We start from the raw sequence: 27,175 nt of genomic DNA, 5'->3' as shown, positions 1-27,175 counted from the left end.
CAGCAAACTAGCGTGTCTGGCTCAACAAGGCAGGGTTCTGGAGTCCCAAACTGGCAGGGAAAACAGGCTCAGAGGCAATTTCAGCACATCAGGTGACAGTCCCAAGAGGATCTCTGTGACCGAACCCATCACAGGATTATTATTATTATTGTTTCCTGCCTGTAAAGTGGAGTGGTTTAGTTCCCAGAAGTTGACCTTCGCAGGGCACAGAAGGAGCCTCTAGGAGGGGCAACGAGGGGGAGAGAAGAAACAAGCAAAAACTGCTAGGGAAACCTCATGGCGTTCCCTGGCCCCTATGCAGTTATTATCACATAACAATGCAACTGGGCTCTATGTTACTGGTGTAATACATACACCCAAGACTTGCTGGAGACTGAAATGCATGTTGTAAATATCATCATTATAAACATGTCTACAGAGGACAGGAATATATTTGGTTGCATTTGTTCACCCTTTACTAAGCTACCCCAACCAAACACCCACAGCTGGGAAAGGGCAGGGTGAAGAATGGAAGATTGCGGGGTAGTCTGGAGTATTATGGCGTGTGCCTCTGGGAGAAGGAGCAGAGGGTTGGTGGCTTAATTTTTCATTGTCTTGCTTTTGTGGTGTTCAGTTAGGAGTACTGTATGAGTGTAGCAACCTTCGCCCTTTCACAAAGGAGATTTTTAATACACTCCCATAGAGGGGTATTTTCTCCTTGTTGCTATAAAACAAACATTAAAAAAAAAATTCACATGACTTTTCATGCTCAGCCGAAATGGGCTTCGTCCTCAGGAGATGATACCCTCGGTGTGGAAAATGACACATTTGGACTTTAAAAACACCCTCACCCACATGTTCACTGAAGCAGTTTGTTACATGAAATCACAGTCCCCATAACGTATATGAACTGGATGCAGCTGAAGCCCCCATTGAGCTGCTACACTAAACTAAAAGCAGCAGATCTGAAATTCATGTCTACATCCCAAGAAGAAGCCTGGTCTCTTATCCACAGCATATACATAGTCTGTTTCTCCCCCATGCGTACCTTTAATCTTCAGGCTCCACTGCAGAACACAGCACAGGCACATGTCCTAAGGAGCCAGCCTTCCTTCCACCCCGCCTTCTCTACCTCACCCAGCTCACTCTCCAAGTTCCCCTCGTACTTCTTGTTCCTGCCAATTATATAGCTTCCCCTCATTGAGCTAATCACCTCATTAGTCCAACCACTGCCCCCAAATGTCAACAATCCCCACCAATACAGGCTAACTGATTCCAGTTTAGCCCATGATCTTCTCTGTTATGCAATTCCCTTATGTGACCAAGGGCTACAGCTAGCATTATGTCACAGACAGCAAATTCCCAACCGGCTCTTGGGAAGTGACTGGCCCAAGCTCTCCCAACAGCAGAACCAGGAACAGAACCCAGATCTCCTGTGTCCACCTTCAATGCTTAAACCGCTAGGCCACACTGCTTCCCTTCTTACCATTAGGCCATGTTGCTTCCCTGATGAATGTAGGCCAACCAACAATGATTTGCAAAGAAGTTAATACATTAATTTAAAATCTCATTGGTGCCTAATATTTTTGGTACTTTTATATTTTGGTGCAGAAAAAGTATTTTGGAAAAGGCTTTTTTATTCCCAGAGATTCCTCTAACGGATTATATGCAGCATGGCTAGTAATGGCATAGCTTTTGTATAATATAGAGTGAAATCCAGAAAGGCTTTTTCAAGTGCACAGGAAAATACATTGTCAGAAGAAGTCACCCTTTCCCTTCTCCCTCTTTAGCTTGGAGATAGTGTACAGTACAGGTCAGCGTATCCTGTTTTGCTGTGTTCCGAGAACTTAATAACAAGGGTGATTTTTAGTCAGAGTTTGACATTTCCTCACCTGATTGCAAAGAAAAAACCCCCAAAATGATCCCAGGCAAGTCTCAAGACAGAATAAATAAAAAGCACACCAGAGATACAGTTCTGTTCCCCTCAGACTCACAACAAAACTGTGCTACAACTTGCCAGCACTTATTAATTACTCAGGTCTACACATGAACCTGAGGTGTGAAAATCTGAACCTTCCTACAGTTTCAGCGGCTTTGAGTCCAGAGTATCAGATTCTCAGCTGGTGTAAACTGGTATAGCCACACTAAAATCAGTCACCAACTGAGGTTACAGTCCAGAGGTCTGGGTCAGACCTACAGAGGAGTTCATACTAGAGCTGGTCAAAATTTGGAATTTCCTTTTAGCAGGAAACACTGAATTTTCTTTTAAAACAAATTGTTCCTTTTCAGAACAAAAAGTAGAAATTCTGACATTGCCAGTGAAAGAGAAATTGCAAATTATTGTTTTGAAAAAAAGGAGACCTTTTCATCTGGAAAAGTTTGAAAGGAAATTCTGCCCAACAGGCTGACAGGGAACCAGGAGCCTACAGATGTTTAGGACCCCAAAGGTTCAGAGCCAGGCCTTCTCAGACTGCAAGTCTCCTGGGACAGCTGGCTCCCTGGGCTGCCCAACTTCCAGGGTAGCTTGCTCTCCTAGAGAAGTGGGTGAGCTGAAAGACAATCACACAGATATCTGATGGAAATTGACTGAAACTGACGTGTTCTTCGGGAACATTTCCATTTTCATGAATCAGCATTTTGTAATGGAAAAACCTCCCACTGGAAAGTTTCCAACCAGCTCTAGTTCATACCCAGAGTTTTGGTTCAATCACTAGTCAAGTAAAAACTATTTCAATCACAGAACAATTAACACACCCACCTTCCTTCCAGTTTCCCTGTCCCTCAGATTCAGTTCATACTTGTCATTGTGGATTAAATTAAAGTTGCATGGAGGAGGATGAGAAGGAAGCAGCAAAGACTTATAAAGGGAATATTTTCCTTCCTAATCTCTTTGCTGTAGCCCTCTTTCTGAAATTTCCAGACTTGTGCTTTTATAATGTTCTGGTACATGAAAGAATTTGCAACAAACTCCATGGTGCATGATGTGATGTGGAAGCCAAATATCCAGATGCTGCTTTCTAAGCTATTTACAACGCTCTCTCTTTAGAAAGTGTTTTTAACATTATTCACAAGTTCTGGTACTGTCGTTTGCTGGCAATTTCATGTGCAAAGTTTATCACTAGTCTCTCTGATGAAAACATTGCTTCCCATTCAAGGTTACAGTTATCTTCAATTTAGTAAGAACTATCACAGTCCAGCCCAGATAAATCAGACAGGTAGGTACATAGATCCCACCCACAGAAACTAGAACGTGGAACTCATCTGGAGTTCATTTAAGAAATACGTAAACTGTCCTTAAGTAAAGTGTTGACTACTCTCTCTCAGTGTGGATAGCTCAAAAGGTATTATGCGGCTCCTAGACTTTGCAATGCTTTATTTTAGTCTCTTTCAGGTGTTGGAATATCACACAGAAGACAAACCCTTGGTTTCAAGCATGGTTGATGTCAGGCATTTGAAACCTGGCATTGGAAGCTGACCATAAGATTGGAACGCAATCTGTCCTTTTCAGTGGCTTTTTCCTGGTTTCTTCATTTGCTTACAACATTGAATCTCCTTGGCTTAGGGCAGCAATGCAAGAGTGACAGCTGCTGAGAGGAGAGGGTTGAGTATACACAGCCAGAAGGAGATTGTTGCATTTGTTGAACAGTTGCGGTTTCCACATTCCAGAACAGAAGCTTGCAAACATTGCTGTCCATAATGCTTTGCTAAATTGGACAATTCAAACCTTTGGGGATGTGGGCGAATATGATTCATTTAATTCGTTTTCCAACACACTTTTGGCACAGAGTCCCGACCGGAGTTATTTAGCATGAGATAAAACGCCAGGGAAATCTTCTCTACTTATGGCTGTTTGTCTCCGTTGTTTAACAACAACGTTCTATGTAGCAAACATGCTGTCGCTTCATCTGCACACCAGGCAAAATTCTCAGCTGGTGTAAATCTATGTAGCACCACTGATGTCAATGGAGCTATGCACATTTAGAGCAGCTGCCAATCTGGCTCATTGTACATGTATGCTTGACTTTGCAACCTTATCATTCTTTTAAAGTAGCGTTTTGTTGTAATTTACTAGGTTTTGAAAAAAAGCCAAACTGAAACCTCTCCTCCACCCAGAAATTCCATCACGTGTTCCTTATTGGCACCCACATCGCTCCTCAGCAGGTTGGAACCTTTGGATCCACAGCACAGACCTCAGCCATTTGCGCAAATAGGGTACCTTATAGCAATAGTAGGTTGTCTTCCACTAGAAGGAAATTTGGCACACGTTTGCCAGTAGGTTTCACAGCTATTTGCTGACAGCAGAGAAAGGTTGAGACTCAGGAATCCTGGTTCCTTACCGCTGTGCATTCCAATCAGGTTGCTTCCCCCTTCTCCTCCACCACACTACAAGGGCCCCAGCAGAGAAGCACTGAGAGCATAAGATAGAGACCATCTCCCTGTCTTGATTCTTGTGCCCAAAGCCACAGTGGCCCCTGTGGGAGGAGCAATTAGAAGGAACGTCCTGCTTAGCTTCTGCAACCCTAGGCAGGGGCATACTCAGTGCATATAGAATCCTTAGAGAATTTAGCTGCCTAACTTGAACCAGTCTCTACAGAGCATGTGCAAACTGAAGTTTTCTGAGGGCAGATTTTCATGGGAAAGGCAAAAGGCATGTTCTTAGCTCCAGGGACACCCCACTACCAAATCTGAAGTTCCTGCTCCAAAGCATGGAGACGATAGAGCTTCTCAGCAAAACTACTACAAATTTTTAATACAGGCAAAACAATGTATTTTCCCTTAAATTTCATTCCAATACATGGCTGAACCATTTTAGCTGAAGCCTTAGAAAAAATTCAGCCTGAAGCAGACATCTGGCATGGAAAATCTCATCCCAAACAGTTACATTTAGGGACGTTACTAGCAAATGGAAACAGCCTTTTAATGGAAAGTGCCAGGCAACCTTATAGCCAATGCTACCAGCACGGCCTACATTTTGTTTTTCACGGTGCATTACTTCACAGAGCACTAATCCTGCACTGAGCTCTGGCTGCGTGGGAGCCTCATTGAAATCAACTGGACTCAGCTCAGACTGTTCAGGCAGGATCAGGGCCTGAGGCTCTGATGCATCACTTAGTGTCATGGGGTGGTTCAGAATTTAAAGAGATAAGTCGCTCTGTAGATTTCATATCAGTGTATGTAATAGGCTAGACCCTGAACTAAAAACACTGACCTTTGGACAGTATCATGGCAGATGTCTGTGCAGCAATGTATTACATACCTCCGTTTAGTCTCTGGTAGAGACCTGAATAAATCTGTGTCTTGTACCCTGTCCCCAAGTCTAAACATACAACGAAGCATTGCTGGACAACTCAAGAGAATAGCATCATCAGTACAGTCTTGTTTTGTTCGCAGCAGGATGAATGTGTCCTGGTGGTATAAAAGGACATGCCAGTTTGAATGATAATTCGGTAGGGTTTTCCTACTTCTGCAACTGGTTTAGGTCCTGTTCTATTGCCTTCGTCTTTATCAGACATCAGACAATGCTTATATCCTTTATATAATACATAAAGAAAGAGCTATCATCACAGAAACACAGGTTTTTGCCATACCAGATCGTATCATTGGTCTACCAACTCTAGGAACCTCACCCTGGTAATGAACTATACCAGATGCTTCTGATGAAACTCCTTGAGGATACAAATAGCCAAATAACTAATGCTGTATATGGAGAAAATAAAAATATTCTCTTAACCCTGGCAGCCCCCAGTTTATGCCCATTATCATCCATAGTTATAGACCATATGCTGTTATTGGTCATAACATTAACCAGCCACAGTATTTGAAAATGTAATGGCCATCTCATCAGTACTCCCCAGGAATATTAATTGCATGAAAACAAGCACACATCCTGTACCTGCTAAAGAGTTCAATGAAATCTTTTGATGTAAGTAGCATTCCCATTGAAAATATGTCCTACAGGATTTAGGCCCTAATCCAAAAAACACTAATGCACATGCTTAACTGTGGTGCACACGTGTTCACCAGGATTACTCATGTGTATAACACCAGGGTCATGTCTGCAGGATCAGCCCCTAAAGGCAAAGTGGAAATTAGTGAGTTGTTTCTTTTCTCTCCTCCCATGTCAAGAAGGTTCAGCAGATCTCCTTAAAAGAACACACGTGTCACAACTTGACATCAGATTTTTTTTCATGCAATCGATGCCCAGCCCCCACTGTGCACTGGCTCACAGGGCAGGACTATTGAGCAGAGGCAAGCATGGTGTAGAAGTGGGCAACTTCTTACTGCCCCAGAAAACCACACAAGAGCTCTTTTTGAGGGCATGTGACTCCTAATAGGCACATCAGAGACCTAGGCTTCTCAGTTCCCCTAATTACACTGCACTCTTAGAATCGTAGGACTGGAAGGGACCTCGAGAGGTTATCTAGTCCATTCCCCTGCACTCATGGCAGGACTAAGTATTATCTAGACCATTCCTGATAGCTGTTCGTCTAACCTGCTCTTAAAAATCTCCATTGAGGGAGATTCCACAACCTCCCTAGACACTTTATTCCAGTGCTTAACCTCCCTGTCAGTTAGGAAGTTTTTCCTAATGTCCAGCCTAAATCTCCCTTGTTGAAATTTAAGCCCATTGCTTCTTGTCCTATCCTCAGAGGTTAAGAACAATAATTTTTCTCCCTCCTCCTTGTAACAACCTTTTATGTACTTGAAAACGGTTATCATATCCCCTCTCAGTCTTCTCTTTTCCAGACTAAACAAACCCAATTTTTTCGATCTTCCCTCATAGGTCATGTTTTCTAGCCCTTTAGTCATTTTTGTTGCTCTTCTCTGGACTTTCTCCAATTTGTCCACATCCTTCCTGAAATGAGAACTGGACACAATACTCCAGTTGGGGCCTAATCAGCGCAGAGTAGAGCGGAAGAATTACTTCTTGTGTCTTGCTTACACCACTCCTGCTAATACACCCCAGAAGGATGTTCGCTTTTTTTGCAACAGTGTCACACTGTTGACTCATATTTAGCTTCTTGCTTCTCTCTGCTCAATAACCTTCACCAAGGCAAGCCAAGGAACTCATGCTCTTACCCTCTTCCCTGTTGTCAGCTCCCAGCTGGGAGATTAGGCAAGTATAAAAGCCGAAGTTACTCTGATTTGGGTAGCCTCCATTTTTGGGTGCACATTTTGAGACACCTTGTAGGGGTGGGTGTTCAGTACTTTCTAAACATCGGCTCCCTTTTTGGACATCTCAAATCGGAAAAGTTGCAAGCCATTTTTGAAAATCTTGGCCACAGTATCTAAAAATCCATCTCCCAGTAATGGACCCTCTTTGATTAACACCAGAGCGCTACATATATATATTAAAGAAAAAAAAAGAGAGAGAGAGAAGAATCCGGTTGATCCAGGCTATTATCTGAAAAGACAGGAAGATCTGCCTCCAGCTGTCAACTTGGCAACATATTATTGTTGTTTTTTTAATGGTGGTAACAGGGAATTTCCTTGAAACTATGCATCCTTTAAGATAAACACTCAGACTGCTCCCATCCTCCCTTGCTATATATGAGTATAAAATAGAAAGAGCAACAACTCATCCTCCTTATCAGTGGAGCCCCGGAGTAAGAGACAAGATCTTTACTGTGATGATTAACGGTTCTGTTATAAAAAGATGGATCATAAACTCCTTGTATTAGGTCAAATCATAAACTAGGCTTTTAAAGTTTATGTGATCCCTTTCTAAACAATCAAGGGTATGTGTAGCTCCCACTAATAAGGGAACTTATATGAGGCTTGTAAACCACTCAGTTTCTTAATGAGTTGGCGAGTCAATCTATTAGTCGGTTAGAACTATTTCTCTTCCCTAAACCATCTAAGGTATCCCCTGGATAGTTTAATAATTTGGGACTATTACACCAAAGAGAGACTCCCATCTTCTTCTTCATAATTATTCCAAATGCATGTTAGAACAAGGGCTGTGCACCTCTCCCATCCCAGTGGGCCATTCAAGATCATGCCCAAAATGCATTGTACTGTACTGAGTTGGCAAAGACAGGCACTGACTTGACCTCAGTGTGGGGATGGATTGTGTCTCCTGGAGACAGGGTTGATAGCTCTGTACTGTAACATTCATCATCCTCCCCTCCCTGTGCATCCAGCTAGCTCTGCCACCTGGGGCAGAGGGCAGTCGGAGCCTGGTCCCATTTTCTCTTCATCCCTCCCCCATTCCCTTAAGGGTGGCTAGAATCTCAGAGTGCTAGGAAGGAGAGTAGTGCAGGGATTGCTGTTGTGCCTAGCTTCTGCACTGAGGACATGGGGTGAGGGTGGGGTAAGGCTCTCCCCACCCAAATAAGAACCAGCTATAATCTGATCTAATATTATATACATATGGGCCAAATTCTGTTTTTAGGTGCTCATGGATCACTCCCATCAACTTCAGTGGCAGCCTCACGAGCACACTAAGTGACAGAATTCAGCTTTAAATGTATTAGCTTTATGGTAAACAGTTTACACCTGAAAAACAGACTGTAGGAGAGGAGATTATATAGCTGAACTACACAAACTTCCCGTTTGCTACGTTTCACAGAATCGTGCCCATCTGCTATTTCCAACCCTGCAAACATATACTGGCTTCCCTGCAGACTAAACAGTCTCTCCCAGCTCCAACCCACCTCTGGGAAAATCATAGGGATTTTTTACAAAGATGCTAGAGTGAGTGTTAGTTAATTCCAGGCTTCCACATATCTAGGGCAGGTGTGAAATTTGCATAACCTCCATCAGCTGGCCAGGAGCATTACATATTATGCACTAAAAGGAAATCCCATATGTTAACTATTTAATTTCCCAGCCTACCCACTACTGAATAGGGAAAACCCATTAGCAAAATACCCAAGAAAATAATATTTGTAATAAATGATTTATTTAAGGAGGATTAGTTGGATTACCAAACAGTATCCTAACCAAATCAGGCTCATTTGTTGCGCTGGCTTTTCCAATTTCACTTCATTAAAATAATTAAAATCAAGGTTCATTAGATGTACTATAATCTAGCTGGAGCACTCCAAGAATAATCCCTTTGCTTTTAGCGTGAACACAGCATTTGCAAAGACATTTAAAGGATTGGATTTTTTAATTGGTGGCCATTGTTTTTAACAGAATTTCTCCTTCCCTTCCCCCCTCAGTCTTGTAGTTTTTCTCTCTGCTCCTTTATTTGTTCATTGTTTTTTCCCCTTCTTCTCCGCTGTCCCATCTCTCTGCTCCTTCTCTTGTCTCCCATTCAAAAGTCTCTGCTAAACTGAACACAAAGTCCAGTGTGGGGGGTAGATTCTCCTCTTCCATGGTGCGGATGCACAGAATAGGAGAAGCAGCCAACCCTTCCTACCTCTGCAAAGACTGCGTAGGTGCAGAGGGCAATATGGAGTCAGTGTGGCCAGATCTGTCAATCATAGAATCATAGAATATCAGGGTTGGAAGGGACCTCAGGAGGTCATCTAGTCCAACCCCCTGCTCAAAGCAGGACCAATCCCCAATTTTTGCCCCAGATCCCTAAATGGCCCCCTCAAGGATTGAACTCGCAACCCTAGGTTTAGCAAGCCAATGCTCAAACCACTGAGCTATCCCTCCCACCTCCTCCCCCCCCCCTTTTTTTTCTCACTGCGCCTCTCCGTCAGCTGCCCTGCTGGCCACTCACTGCGCCTCTCTGCCAGCTGCCCTGCTGTCCACTCGCTGTGCCTCTCTGCCAGCCGCCCTGCTGGCCACTCGCTCTGTCTCTCTGACTCTGCCAGTCACTCATTCGCCAGCCGACTGTCAGTCACCTTCTTCTGCCATCTGTCTCTCTGCCATGAACTCTGCACATCAGCATCTTAGTGATTTTCAGCTCTTTGCAGGCTGGGCAGAGTCACTGCCCCATCTCAAGTGATTTCAGCTCTCAGTGATAGAGCATTTAAAATAACAAAAGAGGCTCCAAATAAACCTATTTGGTGTTATTTTTAAAGCACTAGCTCGCATGTGATTTTGCATGAATCACAGCTTTTGTTTAAAAAAAAAAGGGGGGGGGGGATTTCTAGCCCTCATGGTCATGGAGGAAAACTTCAGAAAATCAAGTGTATACACCTGAAAAGTTCAAGCACCAGAGGGCAAAAACAAACATGGTTTTTGAACACTTGGGGTTGGCCATGCTGTGCAGCCTAACTCAGCATCCAGTTTTGGACATCTTGACCCTAAGGGCTTGGTTTTCCAGAAGTGCTGAGAATCAGCCATTCAAGCTGAAGCCAGCAGAGACTGCGTGTGCTTGAGCCTCTGGAAACCAGGCTCTAGCCTGGGATTCCAGAGCCAGGCACCCAAAAGTAGAGGGCAATTTTCAAAACATTGGCCTAAATGACTGTCCAGGGTCACATACATGGGCAGCAGAAATAGGCACAGGGCTCCAGATTTCATAATCCTATTAGAACCCTTTCCTCTATTTACCAAAAGTTCTCATCACACACTGCAAGTTCTTCTCATACAAGGAAGACCGACAATTTTCAGATTCCTTTTCAGGCTTATTCATCAGTTCCTACGAGTTTTGCCAAGACGTTCAATTTATTCTTTAAGCAGTCATGTGGAAAAAGTTTCAAACAGCTCAAAGCCCTGCTGAATGAGAAAGGAAAGCCGGGGAGCTCACACAACTCTGGCAATTTCCTGATCCTCTTACATCTCTTAAGGAAAATGGAATGAATTGCGGTAATAGCTGATCTGCCCCAAACCTGCATTCAGCACCTCATCCAACTGTGGGTATCCTACTCAGACAATCCCATTATAAACCCCATTGCTGGAATAACTAATGTACACAAATATGTGCAAACACACACCTGTCACAGTGACCGTCTTCCGCAGTCTGTTGGTGTGAAGGTTTGCATTTATTTTATATAAACGAGCTGGCTGGACTAATTTGAGGATCAATGTTCCAGCATGAGCAGAATACATGCTTTAATGAGCACACTACATGCACTGGGGGCGTGCTGGTGTGAGATAGGGAATACAGTGAAAGGTGAAGTAATTAAACACTCAGCTTTATAATGAGGAGACTGTGTTCTAGCAACATTAAGTGGCCTAGTTTTCAGAAGTGCTGACCTCTGACAGGTCCTCTGGACTTGTGGGTGTGCAGCACCCTTGAACATCACGGCAAAGGATCACAATGTACTGAAGCTGCAATATGCCAGGCAGCTCTGGCTTAATGCGGACAGACACTGTCCTTAACTAAGGGGTCCACATTTTGCAGTACATCAAAGAACTTAAGTTCTTTATCTCTTGGGGGCATTTCTTGCTGTTTCTATGGTGCTGCTTTACGCGAGCACATTCCCCAATAAGTAACAGATCTCCTTAGTCCAGAAGGCAGCCTGAGTAACTGGGCTAAGAGCTGGGGAGATGCATGAAGGGAAATGAAGACCAAGCCATTGAGCCCTGAGGCTGCAGGCGTCTCTGTGGTAGCATCATGCTGCTCCTTGGCTGCGGGGCTGGGCAGAGAAGAGAACAGGAGAATCCTCAATGCACTGGATGCTACAGTCTCGTCCCCAGTGCAATGGCAGATGGGGAGGTCCTGTAGAGCTGAGCTCTCTGCCAGGCAGAGGAGTGGGCATGCCCCATTGTGCAACAAGGAACTATCCCTAAATCCTGTACAGTGGAATCACTCCCCCTTGTATGGTGGAGCCACTCTGGATTCACTCTTGGGGAGCCTTCATGATGATGGGGATGAGCCACAATTTTCACTTAAGTCCTTATTTTGCAAAGAATGCCCCTGGAGATTTAAGAGAGACATGTACCTTCTTGATAGATAAAAAGGAATGGATCCCAGAACTAAAAAATTAATGATGGCTTAGATACAAGTGATCCTGACATGATCACACTGATAATATGCAAGCAAAATAAAGTCCAGACCAGTAATATAGTGAAGACAGGTCACTGATACAGGGCAATCTGGATTGTTTGGCAAACTGGGTGTAAGCAAACAATATGCATTTAAACACAGCTAAATGTAAATACTTACTTCCAGGAACAAAGAACGTAGGCCACAGGACAGGGTACTCTATTCTGGGAAGTAGTGACTCTGAAAAATATGTGGGGGTCGTGGTGGATAATCTGTTGAACATGAGCTCCTAGCTGTGACCAAAAAGGTTAATATGATTCTCAGATGCATATAAACAGAAGAATCTCTAGTAGGAGTAGAGACGGTAGTTTACCACTGTATTTGGCAGTGATGTGGCCATTGCTGGAATACTCTGTCCAGTTCTGGAGTCCACTATTCAAGAAGGATGTTGATAAATTGAAAAGGGTTCAGAGAAGAGACATGAGGATGATTAAAGGATTAGAAAAAATGCTCAAGAAGCTAAATCTATTTAGCTTAACAAAGGGAAGATTAAAAGATGACTTGATTACAGTCTATTACCTACATGGTGAAATTTTTTTTGATAATGGACTCTTCAGTCTAGCAGAAAGAGGTATAACACAACACAGTGGCTGGAAGTTGAAGCTAGACAAATTCAGACTGGAAACAAGAGTTAAATTTTTAACAGTGAGAGTAATTAACTATTGGAACAATTTACCCAGGGTCTAGTGGATTCTCTATCACTGGCAGTTTTTCAATAAAGATAGGATGTTTTTCTAAGTGATTTGCTCTAGGAATTATTTTGGGGAAGTTGTATAGCCTGTGTTTTACAGGAGGTCAGACTAGATGATCACAATCGTTTGGCCTTAAAGTCTATGAATTTCTAGTGGATTGCGATCCCGTATACTATATAGAGTATACTCCCATTTATCCAAAACCCTATTATCTGAATCCTTTGCCTTGTCCCCTAACATGAGATACATGCTGCAGAGGGTATTTGTCTCATGCTGGGGGCGAAGGAAGGGATTTGGATAATGCAGGGAGGGTTGGATAATAGAGTGGAGACCCGCAGCCAGGACTGAGAGGAGGAGTCCCCAGCTGCTGCTGAATGGCAGTGCAGGGAGCCCTCTGCAGTCCCGCTGTCATGGGATGGAGTGAGCATGGCCATGACAGCGGAGCTGCAGAGGTCTTCTGGTGCTGCCGCAGGGCCGAGGACACATGGCTCCTGCAGGCACAAGGTGCAGAAATGGGGGTGGGGAGGCTGTAGTCCTGGCAAGGCAGAGCAGTGACCCCAAGCCAGGACTGTGAGGAGGAGGAGGAGGAAGACAAGCCCCCGGCCATGGGGAAGGCCATGCTGCTGCTGAATGAGTCCTGCCTTCTCGAATATCTGAAGGAAATCTCTGTCCCCTGGGCTATTTGGATAATTGGGAGTATTTTTGTTTGTGTGCGCACGTGCACGCATGCATGGATGATAGCTGTTCTACATACACTACAATGAGCAAATGGAGTCAATTAGCTTAACTCAGGGGGGATACAACTAATTCTTAAAAAATAAAAAACAGATTTAAAAAAAATTAAATTGGAGGGTTTTTTATTCAAATTAAATAAAGTGTTTTTTAATATAAACCTATTTAAAATTAAATTTGAAATCATGGCAATCCATGTTAAGGCCTAAACCGACTATAATGTATTAAAATAGTTTCAATTTATTAATAAAATATTAAGCAGTACATGCTCGTTGCCAAGTTTCGTTAAAATTCAAACCACTGAACTGGTGGAAGTCCCTGGCCAAGCACCTGGAACCAGAGCTGTTGAAGTGCTAAACCAGCTTTTGACAGCAGTAGCCTCTTCTGAATGTTCAGAAAAAATATTCCCTTCATTTCAGCTAATTCAGCTAGATCAGTTTGATTATTTATTTCATTCAAAGTTAAGAAACCAATTGGGAGATGAAAAAGCAGGAGAGCTTGTTTTCCTCTTCCAATTTATGAATAAACGGTAGGTGTGAGAGAACGAGATCTAATAGCTCTAAAATCTTGAAGGACATGGTGACCAGAAACAATCAGTTCAATTCACTAACTACAGATGATACTTCCTTTGTCTAATAAATTAGTTAGTTTTAAATGAAAAACATGTTTTAATAAACTTTTTGATAATTTTTGTCTTGTGTATCTAGCACATTTAAGGAAGTTTTATTTAACTAAAATACTCTTGTTGTGCATTTTAATTGAATTTTAATTTCCAGCCATGTAGCGCTTGAACCAAATTTATCATCCAGTAAATAAGAAGTGCATCATTCATCATTTTCTAATATAAACAAAAACGTAAAAATTAAGAATTTGAATAAATGTAAATTAAGCTATAGAACAGCTTAAAATGTGCATAGATATAGTGTATCCTCCTGATTAGCAAAAGAAAGTAACAAATGTAGTGTAAAGGCTATACATAGTTGTCAATCACCACGTTTTAATGGTTACCAGCCAATGAGAATCAGTAGTTCTTTAGGAAAATAACTAAAAACGACAAAGGTAAAACAAGATTAAAATTGATTATTTAAATCAAGGTTTCCTGCTTGCTGATTTAAACCATGATTAACACTGGTGATTTAAATCAATCCACCCTGGCATAGGCCCATTGATGTCAATGCAGCTATGCTGATTTATTACAGCTGAGGATCTGGCCCAAGGAGCTGAACCACACACACAGAGTAAAAACCATACTGCTGAATTCTATGAATTTGCACAGTGTTAGCGGGACCATGATCAATTTCTTATTGTGTTTGTGTGTGGTTTTGTTATTGTTTTTGATTTTTCTGCAATACCAGCCACCTCTGTGTAGTAAACCGAAAGATAGAGGACAGTTCTGTAGGGTCAAGCATTCCTCTTGTGCTCTGTACACTGGTACTACATGAAATTTCTCATTTGCCACTCACCCTCATGCCCAGTTCAATATTTTCTCCCCCATAGACCTCCATGCCAGGGTCAAGCAGGCCAATCTCCCCGAAGTACTCTCGGTCCACCACAAACGAACATCCAATCATTGCTGGCGTCCTGCCCAGAAAAAGGGGGAGAAACAAAGGTGTTTAAACAGTATATAATGGAACCTGATTATAATGAGCTCTAATGAGCTCTGACATGAAATAAACAAGCTACTGCAGAGATGCCCCAAATTCTTTTAGGGTTAAATTCACCCCTGTGCAGAGGGCCAGCAGAGCCCAATTAAACCCTTTAGGGGGGGATTAAGGCCCCATCCAGCAATGCTCTTAACTTGAAACACATGAGTAGCCCCTGCTCAGGCAGGAGTCCCTTCAAGTAGAGCACATGCTGAAGGGCTTTTGATGGATTAAGGTGGTAAGTGGTATGTGGACTTTTTGCTGGCACTCTGCCTGTGAATGAATTTCACCCCTCATAAAGTCGTTCGGGGTGGGGGCTGGGGGAAATGCATCACTTCACTAAGGTGAATTCTTAGAAGAGGAAAACTCACCAGGGAAAGAGAAAACAACCCCAGTGCTGCACTTTGAAAAGATCAAAAGTTTACAAGCAACCCTGGAGCTAGGTCTGAAACCTTCAATGTAAAGTAACTTAATTCTGCTTTTAAAGAGCTGCTCCAAAGAAATCAAAGCCTCCAGAAACTGCTGTAAAAATCGTGTGCTACTTAGAGCTCAGCAGAACTTCTCCTTTACTTCCTTGCCACAAAGAGTTCACGTCAAACCTGATAATAAAATGGTGGCATTACAGGACTCATCTCTCGGAGGTTTTTTTCCCCTCAGAGAAAAATATGACTCAGTTGCACTGGAATGCAAGGAGTCGTCGTGGTTCTGGACAACTTGTCACTTTCATGGCGTCTCCCCTATTTAAAACAACCCCCCCACACTATTTTAAATTTATATTATAAACGTGAAAATTGCGCCAGCGAATGGCAAACAGGCAAAAGTTGCTAATTACATTTTACAATGCTTCCCATGCATTTCTGCCGCCCTTAGCTGAGAAGGCAGAAATTGCCTGGAGTTTCTGGGGGCATCTTTGCTTGTTGGGTACCTTGAGTAAAATGCTCCATTGTGATGTTGCATAACCACATAATCCTCCCCTTCCATAACTTTACACAGACAAATGGGGGAATGGGTAGGTGCATTAGCAACTGTCTGACTGAGCAAAAAGGCTCTGGCAACTTTCTGCCCGTGTACACATATAAACACACACACTGATGACAAATCCATCAACGGTACAAAAATAACTGTAAAAAGCTATTACCCTTTTACTTGTGAGACGATCCAATTTGCTCCTTCATTAGACCTTGACCCCAAACTTGCACTAATGAAATTTTAATACTGCCTTTGATTTTTAATAGCGTTTTTTAACTACTGAAGTGATATTTCACCGACATGCAACAAATATCTCCCTTCTCCTTATGTTTTAAAAAAAATACTACTAATGATGTGGAGATCTGATGAACTGGAATGCCAAGTCCCCTGCCAAGTCTGTAATGACTTTGTTATTGCTCAGGGTTCCAAAATAAACTTAACTAAATTAAAAAAGAAAAGGCACCAAGATCAGCTGGCACCACATTTATTTGCATCTCAAATTCTTGCTGCCATCCTGTGGGCCCTCATCCTGCAATCTGATCCACCGGGACAGACCCGTGCAGCTGGGCAGAGTCCCACTGATTTCAGCAGGGCTCAATGTGACTCACATTGCAGGTTCAGGACCTTCATCAGGAAAAGCCAGGGCTGTAAAAGCACAGAAGTTTTAGGCTGCAGCGAGGATAAATGGTTAGAATAATTGGTCATATCCCAGCTGTGAGTTTGGCTTTTCAATAGCTGCAGCATTGTTCCCAAGGGCCCAATCAAAAGCCCACTGAAGTCAACAGAAAGAGTTCCATTGACTTCATGGGCTTTGGAACAGGCTCAAAGTTTGCTAATAGTGATTTTCTAACAGAGTGGAGAAAATTCCTTGGTTTTAGAAACAGTCCATACACAGTGTCTCTGGAAAGAGAGAGGATGGAAAAAGACCTGAAACATATTTTATTTACCGTGAAAATCCAGCAAAACCCCCTCCTTTCTTTAATGGCTTGTTGCTAAAATATCAGCTCACTCTTACCAGGTAACCTAGTTTTTCCAGTGAGCATACAAAGCCACGAAACATAAACTAGAAGCAGGTGGCATCTGAGTATCATATTCATCAGTTGGTTTAATATGCAGATAAAATAATCCCCATGGTGGCAACATCAAAACATACTGATGAATCCATGGGTAGCAGCAGGTGGCCACAGTGATGGTGTCATCATGTAAGCTGCCTTTTGTCATCAGGGGTTTGTTGCCTATATGCCAAGAGGTTAAAAAGCCTTAAAGAAATGGCCAAGTAAATAGATATAACAGTCCTTCCCTGCTGGGCTTGAAATGTATCTAACATCCAAGAAGATGGCCTGACCTATGGAAGGAACTATTTGGTGCCCTTGAAAAGGTTCATTTGCTGAGGCACTGCTATTACTTATCTATAATGGACTCCATTGTAACACTCACATTACTGGTACAGCTTCAGCTGTCTCTCTCTTTCTCTGCTGGCCATTTCAGCCTCTCACATCATTACCGGGCTATACTGCACTGCACACCATTCCCCTGATGTTTTCTCTGCATAATTGAAAAAGGCAGCTGTTGATGGAAACACATTTGATCAGCGCTATTTTCTGACATGGAGACTGAAATGGCTTGATTAGCTCCTGGATCTCCTCTCGCCCTCCTCCCCAAACATTACCCAATAAACTCCTCAGGTAGCAAGCTGAACCAGGTTAAGAAACAAATATATAAACTGCTGTGAGCATTTTGCTTCCACAAATGAATTTGGTTTGAGAGGGAGAAATTATTAGAAAAAGGTGACAATTCTAAAAGAAAATGCCATTTTTACTGCGTGTGAGAAGCTCCTGTCTGAACCACTTGCAGCCAGGGGGTCACCAGCTAAGACTTTCAATAGTGACTAGTGATTTGGGTGCCTCAGTGTTTATGTGACCAACTTGAGACACCTAAGGTGGCTTGATTTTCAGAGGGTGAGTGCTCAGCACCTTCTGCAACTCAGGACCCTTTTAAGAATGTCAAGCTAAGAATCCAAAAAGAGAGGCATCCCAAATCACTAGTCACCCTGGAGAAACTTGGCCATCAAAATCCATGAACTAAGCAGGTCAGGACTTGCCAGCATTTGGATGGGTAACTGCCAAGAATACCCAGAGTGCTGCAGGAAGTGCTGTGGGTAACACTCTTTCTCCTACACAAGCACTGAGCAAATGCCACAGGGCTCTGAGGAGATTCTCAACTGATGTCAAATGACTCAGTGCTGTTGATTTCAATGGAGTCTCACTGATTTACACCAGCTGAGTATCTGGCCTATTTTTGGCTGTGATATCAAACTAAGCTCCTGATCTCTAAGGTAATTAAAGAACCCCTGACAATTGTACAATAGGAATATTTGTCCTGGTCAAATTCCAGTTTGGGTAACTACAACATGCTTTCCTAAATACCTGTTACAGGTTTACTGTTATGTGGTATCACTGTCTTTTTCACTTCTTGATCTAACAGGTACACAGTGGTGTACCTGTTAGATCTATTCGACATTGGTGAGGCCTCATCTGGAGTACTGTGTCCAGTTTTGGGCCCCACACTACAAGAAGGATGTGGATAAATTGGAGAGAGTCCAGCGAAGGGCAACAAAAATGATTAGGGGTCTGGAACCCATGACTTATGAGGAGAGGCTGAGGGAACTGGGATTGTTTAGTCTGCGGAAGAGAAGAATGAGGGGGGATTTGATAGCTGCTTTCAACTACCTGAGAGGTGGTTCCAGAGAGGATGGTTCTAGACTATTCTCAGTGGTAGAAGAGGACAGGACAAGGAGTAATGGTCTCAAGTTGCAGTGGGGGAGGTTTAGGTTGGATATTAGGAAAAACTTTTTCACTAAGAGGGTGGTGAAACACTGGAATGCGTTACCTAGGGAGGTGGTAGAATCTCCTTCCTTGGAAGTTTTTAAGGTCAGGCTTGACAAAGCCTTGGCTGGGATGATTTGATTGGGGATTGGTCCTGCTTTGAGCAGGGGGTTGGACTAGATGACCTCCTGAGGTCCCTTCCAACCCTGATATTCTATGATTCTATGATTGATTCTATGTGTGTTTTTAAACAGTTGCTGCATTCTGACTCAAAGACAGAGCATATGTGTATTTTTCCCGTGCTCTCACACACTCTGCATGTAAAGAAATAACACCTCTTTGCAGGTCACAGATGCTATGTGAATGTAGGATAATGCTGTAGTAGGTCTTCATCTCTGAATTTAGCTAGGTGGTTACAGCATGCTGAAGAGAAGCATTAGCAAGAGGAAACTAGGTTCGGGAAATATGATGGGATTTGTCTTAGATTCTACATTTCCAGCAGTAAAGTGTGTACAGTTTCCTTTAGATTAATGACTGGTTGGGAGAGCTGGTGGCCTGAAACTTTGCCCTGGGCCATTAACCTCTCATGTCATTAATTCCTAAGGAAATGCCCCATGTTGAGGATGTTGCTACCATTATAATTTATATATGCTGCTAATCTACTTCTCTCCAATGAGAAAAAAAACAAATCTTTTCACTGTCTGAGTACTCCTATTCTGAAACTATGTTTCTGCACAGAGTGTACATGTAGTAGGAGTGTTTTGATAATTCCACAAGAATTAATTCAAAATAGTGCATATAAGATGATTAACCAACAATCAGAATTTTACTATCAACAGACTTTTATTTCATGCCTCTCCATCCCAGAAAGGGGAAAAAATCTTGAGGATGAGAGAGAACAAAACCTGGAGACGTTCATTTGAATGGAAATTATAGAATCAAAGAATCATAGGACTGGAAGGGACTTCGAGAGGTCATCCAGTCCAGTCCCCTGCACTCAAGGCAGGACTAAGTATTATCTAGACCATCCCTGTCAGGTGTTTGTCTAACTTGCTCTTTAAAATCTCCATTGATGAAAATTCCACAACCTCCCCAGGCAATTTATTCCAGCACTTAACCACACTGACAGTTAGGACGTTTTTCCTAATGTGCAACCTAAACCGCCCTTGCTGCAATTTAAGCCCATTGCTTCTTGTCCTATCCTTAGAGGTTAAGAAGAACAATTCTTCTCCCTCCTCCTTGAAACAACCTTTCATGCACTTGAAAACTGTTATCATGTCCCCTCTGTCTTCTCTTTTCCAGACTAAACAAACCCAAATTTTTTCAATCTTCCCTCATAAGTCATGTTTTCTAGCCCTTTAATCATTTTTGTTGCTCTTCTCTGGACTTTCTCCAATTTGTCCACATCTTTCCTGACATGTGGCACCCAGAACTGGACACAATACTCCAGTTGAGGCCTAATCAGCGCGGAGTAGAGCGGAAGAATTACTTCTCGTGTCTTGCTTACAACACTCCTGCTAATACAAGAACAGCTTGATGTTTATCAGTGGGAAGAACAAAATCCGGCTTAGAGTCAGAAAAGCGTGTGTGATTAGAAGAAAATACGGGAGATGAAGAATGTGAGAGTTTTACCCTTTCAGCCGAGCACAACGGTTGGCTCTGAAGCCATACTAATCAGAGTGCCTTCCAGAGTGTAAGAACATTTGACTACCAGAACCAAATCAATGACAGAAGGATGATTATGGTCCAGAAAAAGACTGTGCAAATGGCACTGGGCTTGTGCCCTTATTTGCTCCTGTTGTGTCATTTTAGTCACATGATAAGATGAAGTTAGTATCACTTAAATGTCTGTTCTTTGTTAATAAACCTATTCTTGTTTTATTACAAAACCAGCTCAGTGCTTGTATTAAACTGGAGGGTAAGTCCTCAGCTAGCCAGATAAGCTGGTGTGTACTCTGTCTCTTTGGAAGTAGCAAAGTTAACTTTGGTGAGCATCCAGTGAGAGGGACTGGACGCTGCAGAGAGACGTCTCTACTAGGGAGCTCAGGAATTGGGATGCACTGATTGTGACCTGCAAGGCAAGGTTTGGACTGACAGAGCCCTGAAGAGTTTGCTGGCTAGGCAGACAACAAACAGCTTAACAGCAGCAAAGCTCTCGCTTGCTGAGGCAGTTGAAACAGGGGGTCACAACTCTGGGCGGGCATCCTAAGCAAGACATCACACTGATTCTTTTAGGCACTTTTAAAAAATTTACCTCGGATCATTACTCACAGTGATGATTAAAACTAAGCAAATAATTCACATTGACTATTTGAATAATTAAGCTACTTTCTGTTCCTTAAATGTGTGTGAACAGCTTGCAATATTCTCTGATTGATTAATTATTTCACAAATATTTCCTGTGGCTTGATGATCATTTGCTGGAAATTATGCTAGGTGTATTCAATATCTGAAATTTGAGCAGCATCGGTTAGCTTTGATTCCACATATCCATCAATCTGGTACCGTTTTGGTTCCCTGACTGGATGAGAGTGACTCTCCAAACCAGCTTCCTGGTAAGTCAAGTCATGTTTACACGGTCAAAAGGTGCTGTCCACAAATATATTCACTTGTTTCTGCAGAAACTCCTGGTGATAAACGTGTTTTCCAGAATATTCACAGAGGATGAGATTCCTCCCTTTACAGACAGCCTGTGCAAAGCACATGCATCAAACATGTCCCATTGTGAGGTCATAAGTGTGACTTACATAATTTATATGTCTTTTGCTGGCCAACTGCAGAGGAGTGAATTTGATCTAGAAACTGGAATAAAAAGGGGGATGTGAATAAAGCTGAAGCAAATTCAATAGTTTTGAAAAGGAGCAAATATCTGAGCAAGCCATTAGTTGTTTACCAAGCTCTAATGATGATGAGCAGAAAAACCAACTAATCACATGCTTAAATGAAAGCACATGCTTAAGTGCTTTTCTGGACCAGGGCCAGAGTGTTCAGCATCTTGCAAGAGGAAGCCTTTAGTTTGGAATCAGCGTGATTCCCTTTTGCTTTCCCCAAAAAGATTAACAGGAAGCAGCTTCTTCCAGCAATAAAATGCTTCCCCTTGGGGACTCGTTTCTTTTTCCTCCCTAATGAGGAACAATATCTTCAGGCACTCAGACTTCTCCCAGGTGCTGGATCCTCTCTCACAGGAAAATGGATTTTGCAGCTGTTGACGCTGTACAATAAAGCAGTGACTCTTTAATTAAATAAGGCTGAGTATAAATTTTCTGGATGTGACTGTGTGCTCATCTTTCTCTCTATGGGCAACAGAGACATACTTCTGTTTGTTTTCTCTCTCTCTCTCTCTCACCCCTACCATTTTATTTATTTTGACTTAAAATAAACAAACACACCCAAATCCCAGGAGCCCCAACAAAATGTTAAAAATACAAACCATGACCACAAAATAGAAGTAACAGAGAGACAGTGGCAGATACAGTACAATGCAGCCCTTTGTGTAGGAAGGTAAAACAAAAATTCCCCTTGTCCCCCTCTTTCCCTCTCCATTTCCATATGGCAGCATGGAGCCCACAGTCACCAAATAGTAGCTTCAGAAATTGTACAGAAAATCATCCTTGTATAAGACTGTGGTCTACAGAGCAGGGAGCTAGAAGTCAGGAATCCTGGGCTTTCTCCTCAGATTTGTTGTGACTCATTGCAAGACCTTGGTTAAGTCACTCAGGGCTTGATTGTCTGAGGTGCTGAGCACCTGCAGCTTTCATTATTTTCTGCTGGAGTTTTGGGGGTTCAGCCCCTCCGAGCATCAGGCCCTTAACCTCTCCATGCTTTGGTTCATCCAAGTGTTAACTAGCTATAATGCTATGCACAGTACGGTGGATTGGTAATGGGACTGTGAGTCAGGAGACCTGGCTTCTGTTCCCAGCTCTGTCACTCATCTGCTCTTCGATCCTGAGCAAGTCATTTCTCCTCCCTACGCCTCTGTCTCCCTATTTGGGAAAGGAGGATAGTAACACTGGGTGATATTTTCAGAAGTGCCTCAGTAGCTCAGAGGCCTAAGTCCCATTTTCAAAAGTGACTTAGGTACTTCGGCTCTTGCATCTTATTGAAAGTCACGGGGACTTAAGCTCCTCAGTCGCTTTTCAAAACAGCAACTTTTGGTTCCTAAGTTACTGAGGCACTTCTGAAAACGTGACCCACTGCCTCACCTTGGAAAAGCATCACAAAGAACTCCAGTGCATGTATGCAATTATTGCCTGCCTACTTCCAAGGGGTGTTGAGAGACAGTCTTTGCAAAATGCTTCGAGACAATCTAATTGAAGGTAATATAAGCACCAAGTATTAGTGACAGCTATGGGAAAACGATAAGGTTAGAAACGTACAATACAATGGCTTTCTGTTTTGGCATGGCTCAAGCTTTGAAATGCTGTCTGAGGAATCAATAGTATTGGCCAGGGAAGGATACTGTGTGGTCAATTTGTGTAAATTACTTTAAGATATTCTTCAATGAACACAACTTGAAATCCTTTCTGTGTCACACGGAATATCAATGTCAAAGCCAGAGCTCAGCAAGGACATAGGAGCTGAACTAGTTTGGACCTCATGTCTCTGTGACCTTGGGTGTGAACAAGAACAGAACATCTGGTACATTGCTCCTCCAGGATGGTGTTTGGGAGTAATGCCCCTGCACCCCTCTTTCCTAAACAAATTTGAGGATACTACTTGGTGGATTCATCAAGAACAAAACAGACAAAGTGACAGAGAAAATGAAGAGCATTAGCTTGATATATAAATATTGCTTAAAATAACAGATTATTTTTCCGCTCCAAAAAGTCATTTGATTTGCAGCCAATCTGCATTTGAAATACAATACTTCAGGGGGGATGAACGGACGGACACACACACACACTCTATTCCCAATACACACACACACTATTCCCAATACACCTGACCGAAAAGAGTGCAGTTCAAAAAGTGCATCACACCCAAAATATTTGAGCTTTCTACTGCCTGGCTGAATTGCCAATTTTTCCTTTTGATTTAGGTGCATAAGCAGCACCTTGACTCCTGATGATGGATCAGTGGGAAAACTGCATGGCACCTGTGTATGCATTTATTTTTCCTACAAATCATGTCCTGTGTAATAAACAGTCACACGGTCTCTGAGATATGGCCTCAAGGACAGATTCTGTATTCTGGAGTTGCAGGAGCTGGCAAGCTTAACAATGGCAAGGTTTGAAAATCCCACTGGAGAGAGGCAACAAAAACAGGGCAGCTAGCTTTATAAACAGGGGGAACTGGGATGAGGAATGGAGTCCTGATGACACAAGGCAGGATAGGGTTTGTTGTTGTTGTTTTTAATAGTAATAATTGGAGGTCAGAATCTTAAAGAATAAACCAGGTGAATTCTGTTCTATGCGTTTGTAAACCGGAAGCCAAAAAAGATGTCTGCCGATGAACTGATTAGTACAACACGGCACTTTCTTTCCCAAAGGACTTTACAGATGAGCCATACTCTGATTTCAGTTACACTGGTGTAAATCCAGAGTAGCTCCACTACAGTCAGTAGAATTCACCAGTGTAAAAGAGATCAGAATTAGGCCCAATACCTGTCTAAGCCAGGCTCTCTCTCACCATGGAAACACGAAGGAGACCACACTCCCATGGCATTTTGGAAGCTCATTTTTATACATCAGTGTGTCACAACACACTCGCTGGAGTTTGCTGACTGTGGGTACTCCTGACAGCACTCCAGTGGTACAAAGCTATGGCGTATTAAGCAATCAGTGAGAACATATGCAATGCTGTAATACACCGCTGCTGCAGTAGGAAGATAAAATGAAAGGCGAGGCCATGCTTGGCTGGGTGCAGCTGACTAATGACTCCAGTGTTAGTGGCTGCTGATAATGAAGGCAAACACAGAGCAGTCCATCAAAAGACAGGGCAGGTGAGAAAAACAGGGCCCACAGATAAAGCTCAGTACATTAGGTGCTTTCCTTACTGTTCTATACCTTGCTGCAGAAAGAAAACCCTCAAGGAATCAGTATCCTCTAGTGCACGGTCATTTAAAATCCTCTGAAATAGGGTTCTATATTATACATTTTCTTGCAATGTTATAGGGTTTAGGAAAGGAGTACTTGTGGCACCTTAGAGACTAACAAATTTATTAGAGCATAAGCTTTCGTGAGCTACAGCCCACTTCATCGGATGCATACGGTGGAAAATACAGTGGGGAGATTTTATATACACAGAGAACATGAAACAATGGGTGTTACCATACACACTGTAACAAGAGTAATCAGGAAAGGCGAGCTATTACCAGAAGGAGAGCCGGGGGGGGGGGGGGAGCTGGAGGGGGGAACCTTTTGTAGTGATAATCAAGGTGGGCCATTTCCAGCAGTTGACAAGAAGAGTAGGCAGTGTTTTCTAAGGAACACAAATGGAAAATGACATGATGAATGTAGTGCATCAAAATAACGATCTGTACGTTAATCTTTACTTTAGACGTGACTCACACCTGAAACAGCAAATACAGAAAACAGACTGCCCGAGAATCCTTTCTGGGGAACATCAACTGTCCGAAATATCAGGATATTAGCATGGGATGAAATAAGAACCAACCTTTACCCTTATCCTTTATCCAAGGTTTTTAAAGCTTTATCTCAAACTCAACATTTCCTGAGGTTTGAAAACATTGACCAAACTTGAGTGTCACTATTTTTGTTGCACTCTGCACATCCAGATTCCATCTGTTACTGGAACTGGAACACCTATGATGACATCACATGGCATGTACTGGACCTGATTGCCTATATGATGCCTTAGTGATTTCAAAGGGGCTCTACATTGGCAAATCCCTGTACCTGCATGAAGCACCTCTGAAATCAGTGGGGTTCTGTGTGGATGCAGGGGCCCATCCACCTGCAACAAGCTGCAGAATTGTACCTTAAGAGCCAAAACACCACAAAACACGGCTGCTACTCTGAAACCTGTCATATTCTGTGTGCGATACGAATCCGGGAAGAAAGAAACAAATCTCATGGGGCAGCCTGTTCTTCCAAAATATCAAGCCCAATTTTGCAGGTTTAAGATGTTTGGATTGTACGAATAAGTACCAAAAATTCCGAGTGCTTAACCGCATCTGCACCTGTGAGCAGCTGCTGGTTTAATCACCACTAACAGTAATGTTTTGTGAAAAGAGAGAAATATTTGCCCTCCACAATTTTTGAGGATGGGGAAGAGGAATATTAGCTGTCAGCTAGGACTAAGTGATCTCAGAATTTCCTTCATGACAAGCAGCATCAAAACCTTACGAATGTTAAGACTCTAAAATCCTTTATCTAGGCCAAAACCTCCTTCTAGATTAACTGACACAGGAATCATGACAGCTACGTACAACTTGGGAACAACCTGGTATCCATCACTTGAACTATCTGCTACGTCATCAGAGTCCTGTCGCACTTTTGAAGTGAGCTGTAGCCCCCGACCGCTTATGCTCTAATAAATTTGTTAGTCTCTAAGGTGCCACAAGTACTCCTCTACTTTAAAATAGGTTTGCCAATTTCGGTTGGATGCGTTCCTGGAGATTTCATCACATGACATAATCTTTAATTAAAGACTAGCTTTTAATTCCTGGAGACTCCAGGCCAATCCTGGAGGATTGGCAACCCTACTTTAAAAGGCCACACCGCACATCAGGATGTGAGACGCACAAGAGATCAACTGGACACCAGGCCGATTTTCAAAAAGAAATCGACACAGAACTTTTTGCTATAGAAATGCAAGGGGATGTCTACACTGCAGCTGGGAGCAAGCCTACCAGCCCAGGTAAGCAGATTTGTGGTAGTGGGGCTTGTGCTAGCATGCTAAAAATAGCTGTGTGGAGGCTCAGCACTGACAGAGGCTCAGGCCAATCACTCGAGCGTGGACCTAGGAAATAAGTTGGGCTTGAGCCTGGGTGGCTAGCCTGCACCCCCGCCACTGCTCCGGTTATTTTTAGCGTGCTACCATAAGCCCTGCTACCACAAGTCCTGCTAGCATGGGAGGCTCGCTACCAGCTGCAGAGCAGACATACTCTATGGGTGTGTCTACACTGCAATTAAAAACCTGAGGCTGGCCTGTGCCAGCTGACATGGGCTCGCAGGGCTCAGGCTGCACGGCTGTTTAACTGTGGTGTAGAGGTTCAGGCTCCGGCTGCAACCCGAGCTCTGGGAGCCTCCCACCTCACAGGGTCCTAGAGCCCAGGCTCTAGCCTGAGACCGAAAGTCCACACTGCCGTTAAATAGCCCCGCAGCCCAAGTCCTGCAAGCCCGAGTCAGCTGACACGGGCCAGCTGTGGGTGTCTAATTGCAGTGTAGACATAACCTAAGAGACATACAGTAAAAAACACCCAGCCACAATGAATTGGGAGCAATACTGAGTCAGTAACCAAAGGTGAAATCTTCCTCAAGA

General features: G+C 43.0%; 1 protein-coding gene across 5 annotated transcripts in view; it reads right to left on the bottom strand.

The window, feature by feature from the left end:
- Nucleotides 1-27,175, bottom strand: part of GALNT9 (polypeptide N-acetylgalactosaminyltransferase 9) — a 325,496-nt gene that overhangs the window by 76,968 nt on the left and 221,353 nt on the right. For all 5 annotated transcript variants that reach the window (XM_043529609.1, XM_043529608.1, XM_037879090.2 and 2 more), the window contains one exon: nucleotides 14,757-14,874. In XM_043529609.1, the coding sequence (XP_043385544.1) occupies nucleotides 14,757-14,874 (118 nt within the window). The remainder of the gene's footprint in view (nucleotides 1-14,756; nucleotides 14,875-27,175) is intronic.

This window comes from Chelonia mydas, chromosome 15 (assembly GCF_015237465.2).
Source record: "Chelonia mydas isolate rCheMyd1 chromosome 15, rCheMyd1.pri.v2, whole genome shotgun sequence".
NCBI lineage: Eukaryota > Metazoa > Chordata > Testudines > Cheloniidae > Chelonia > Chelonia mydas.
This window is presented reverse-complemented; position numbering and strand designations above follow the sequence as displayed.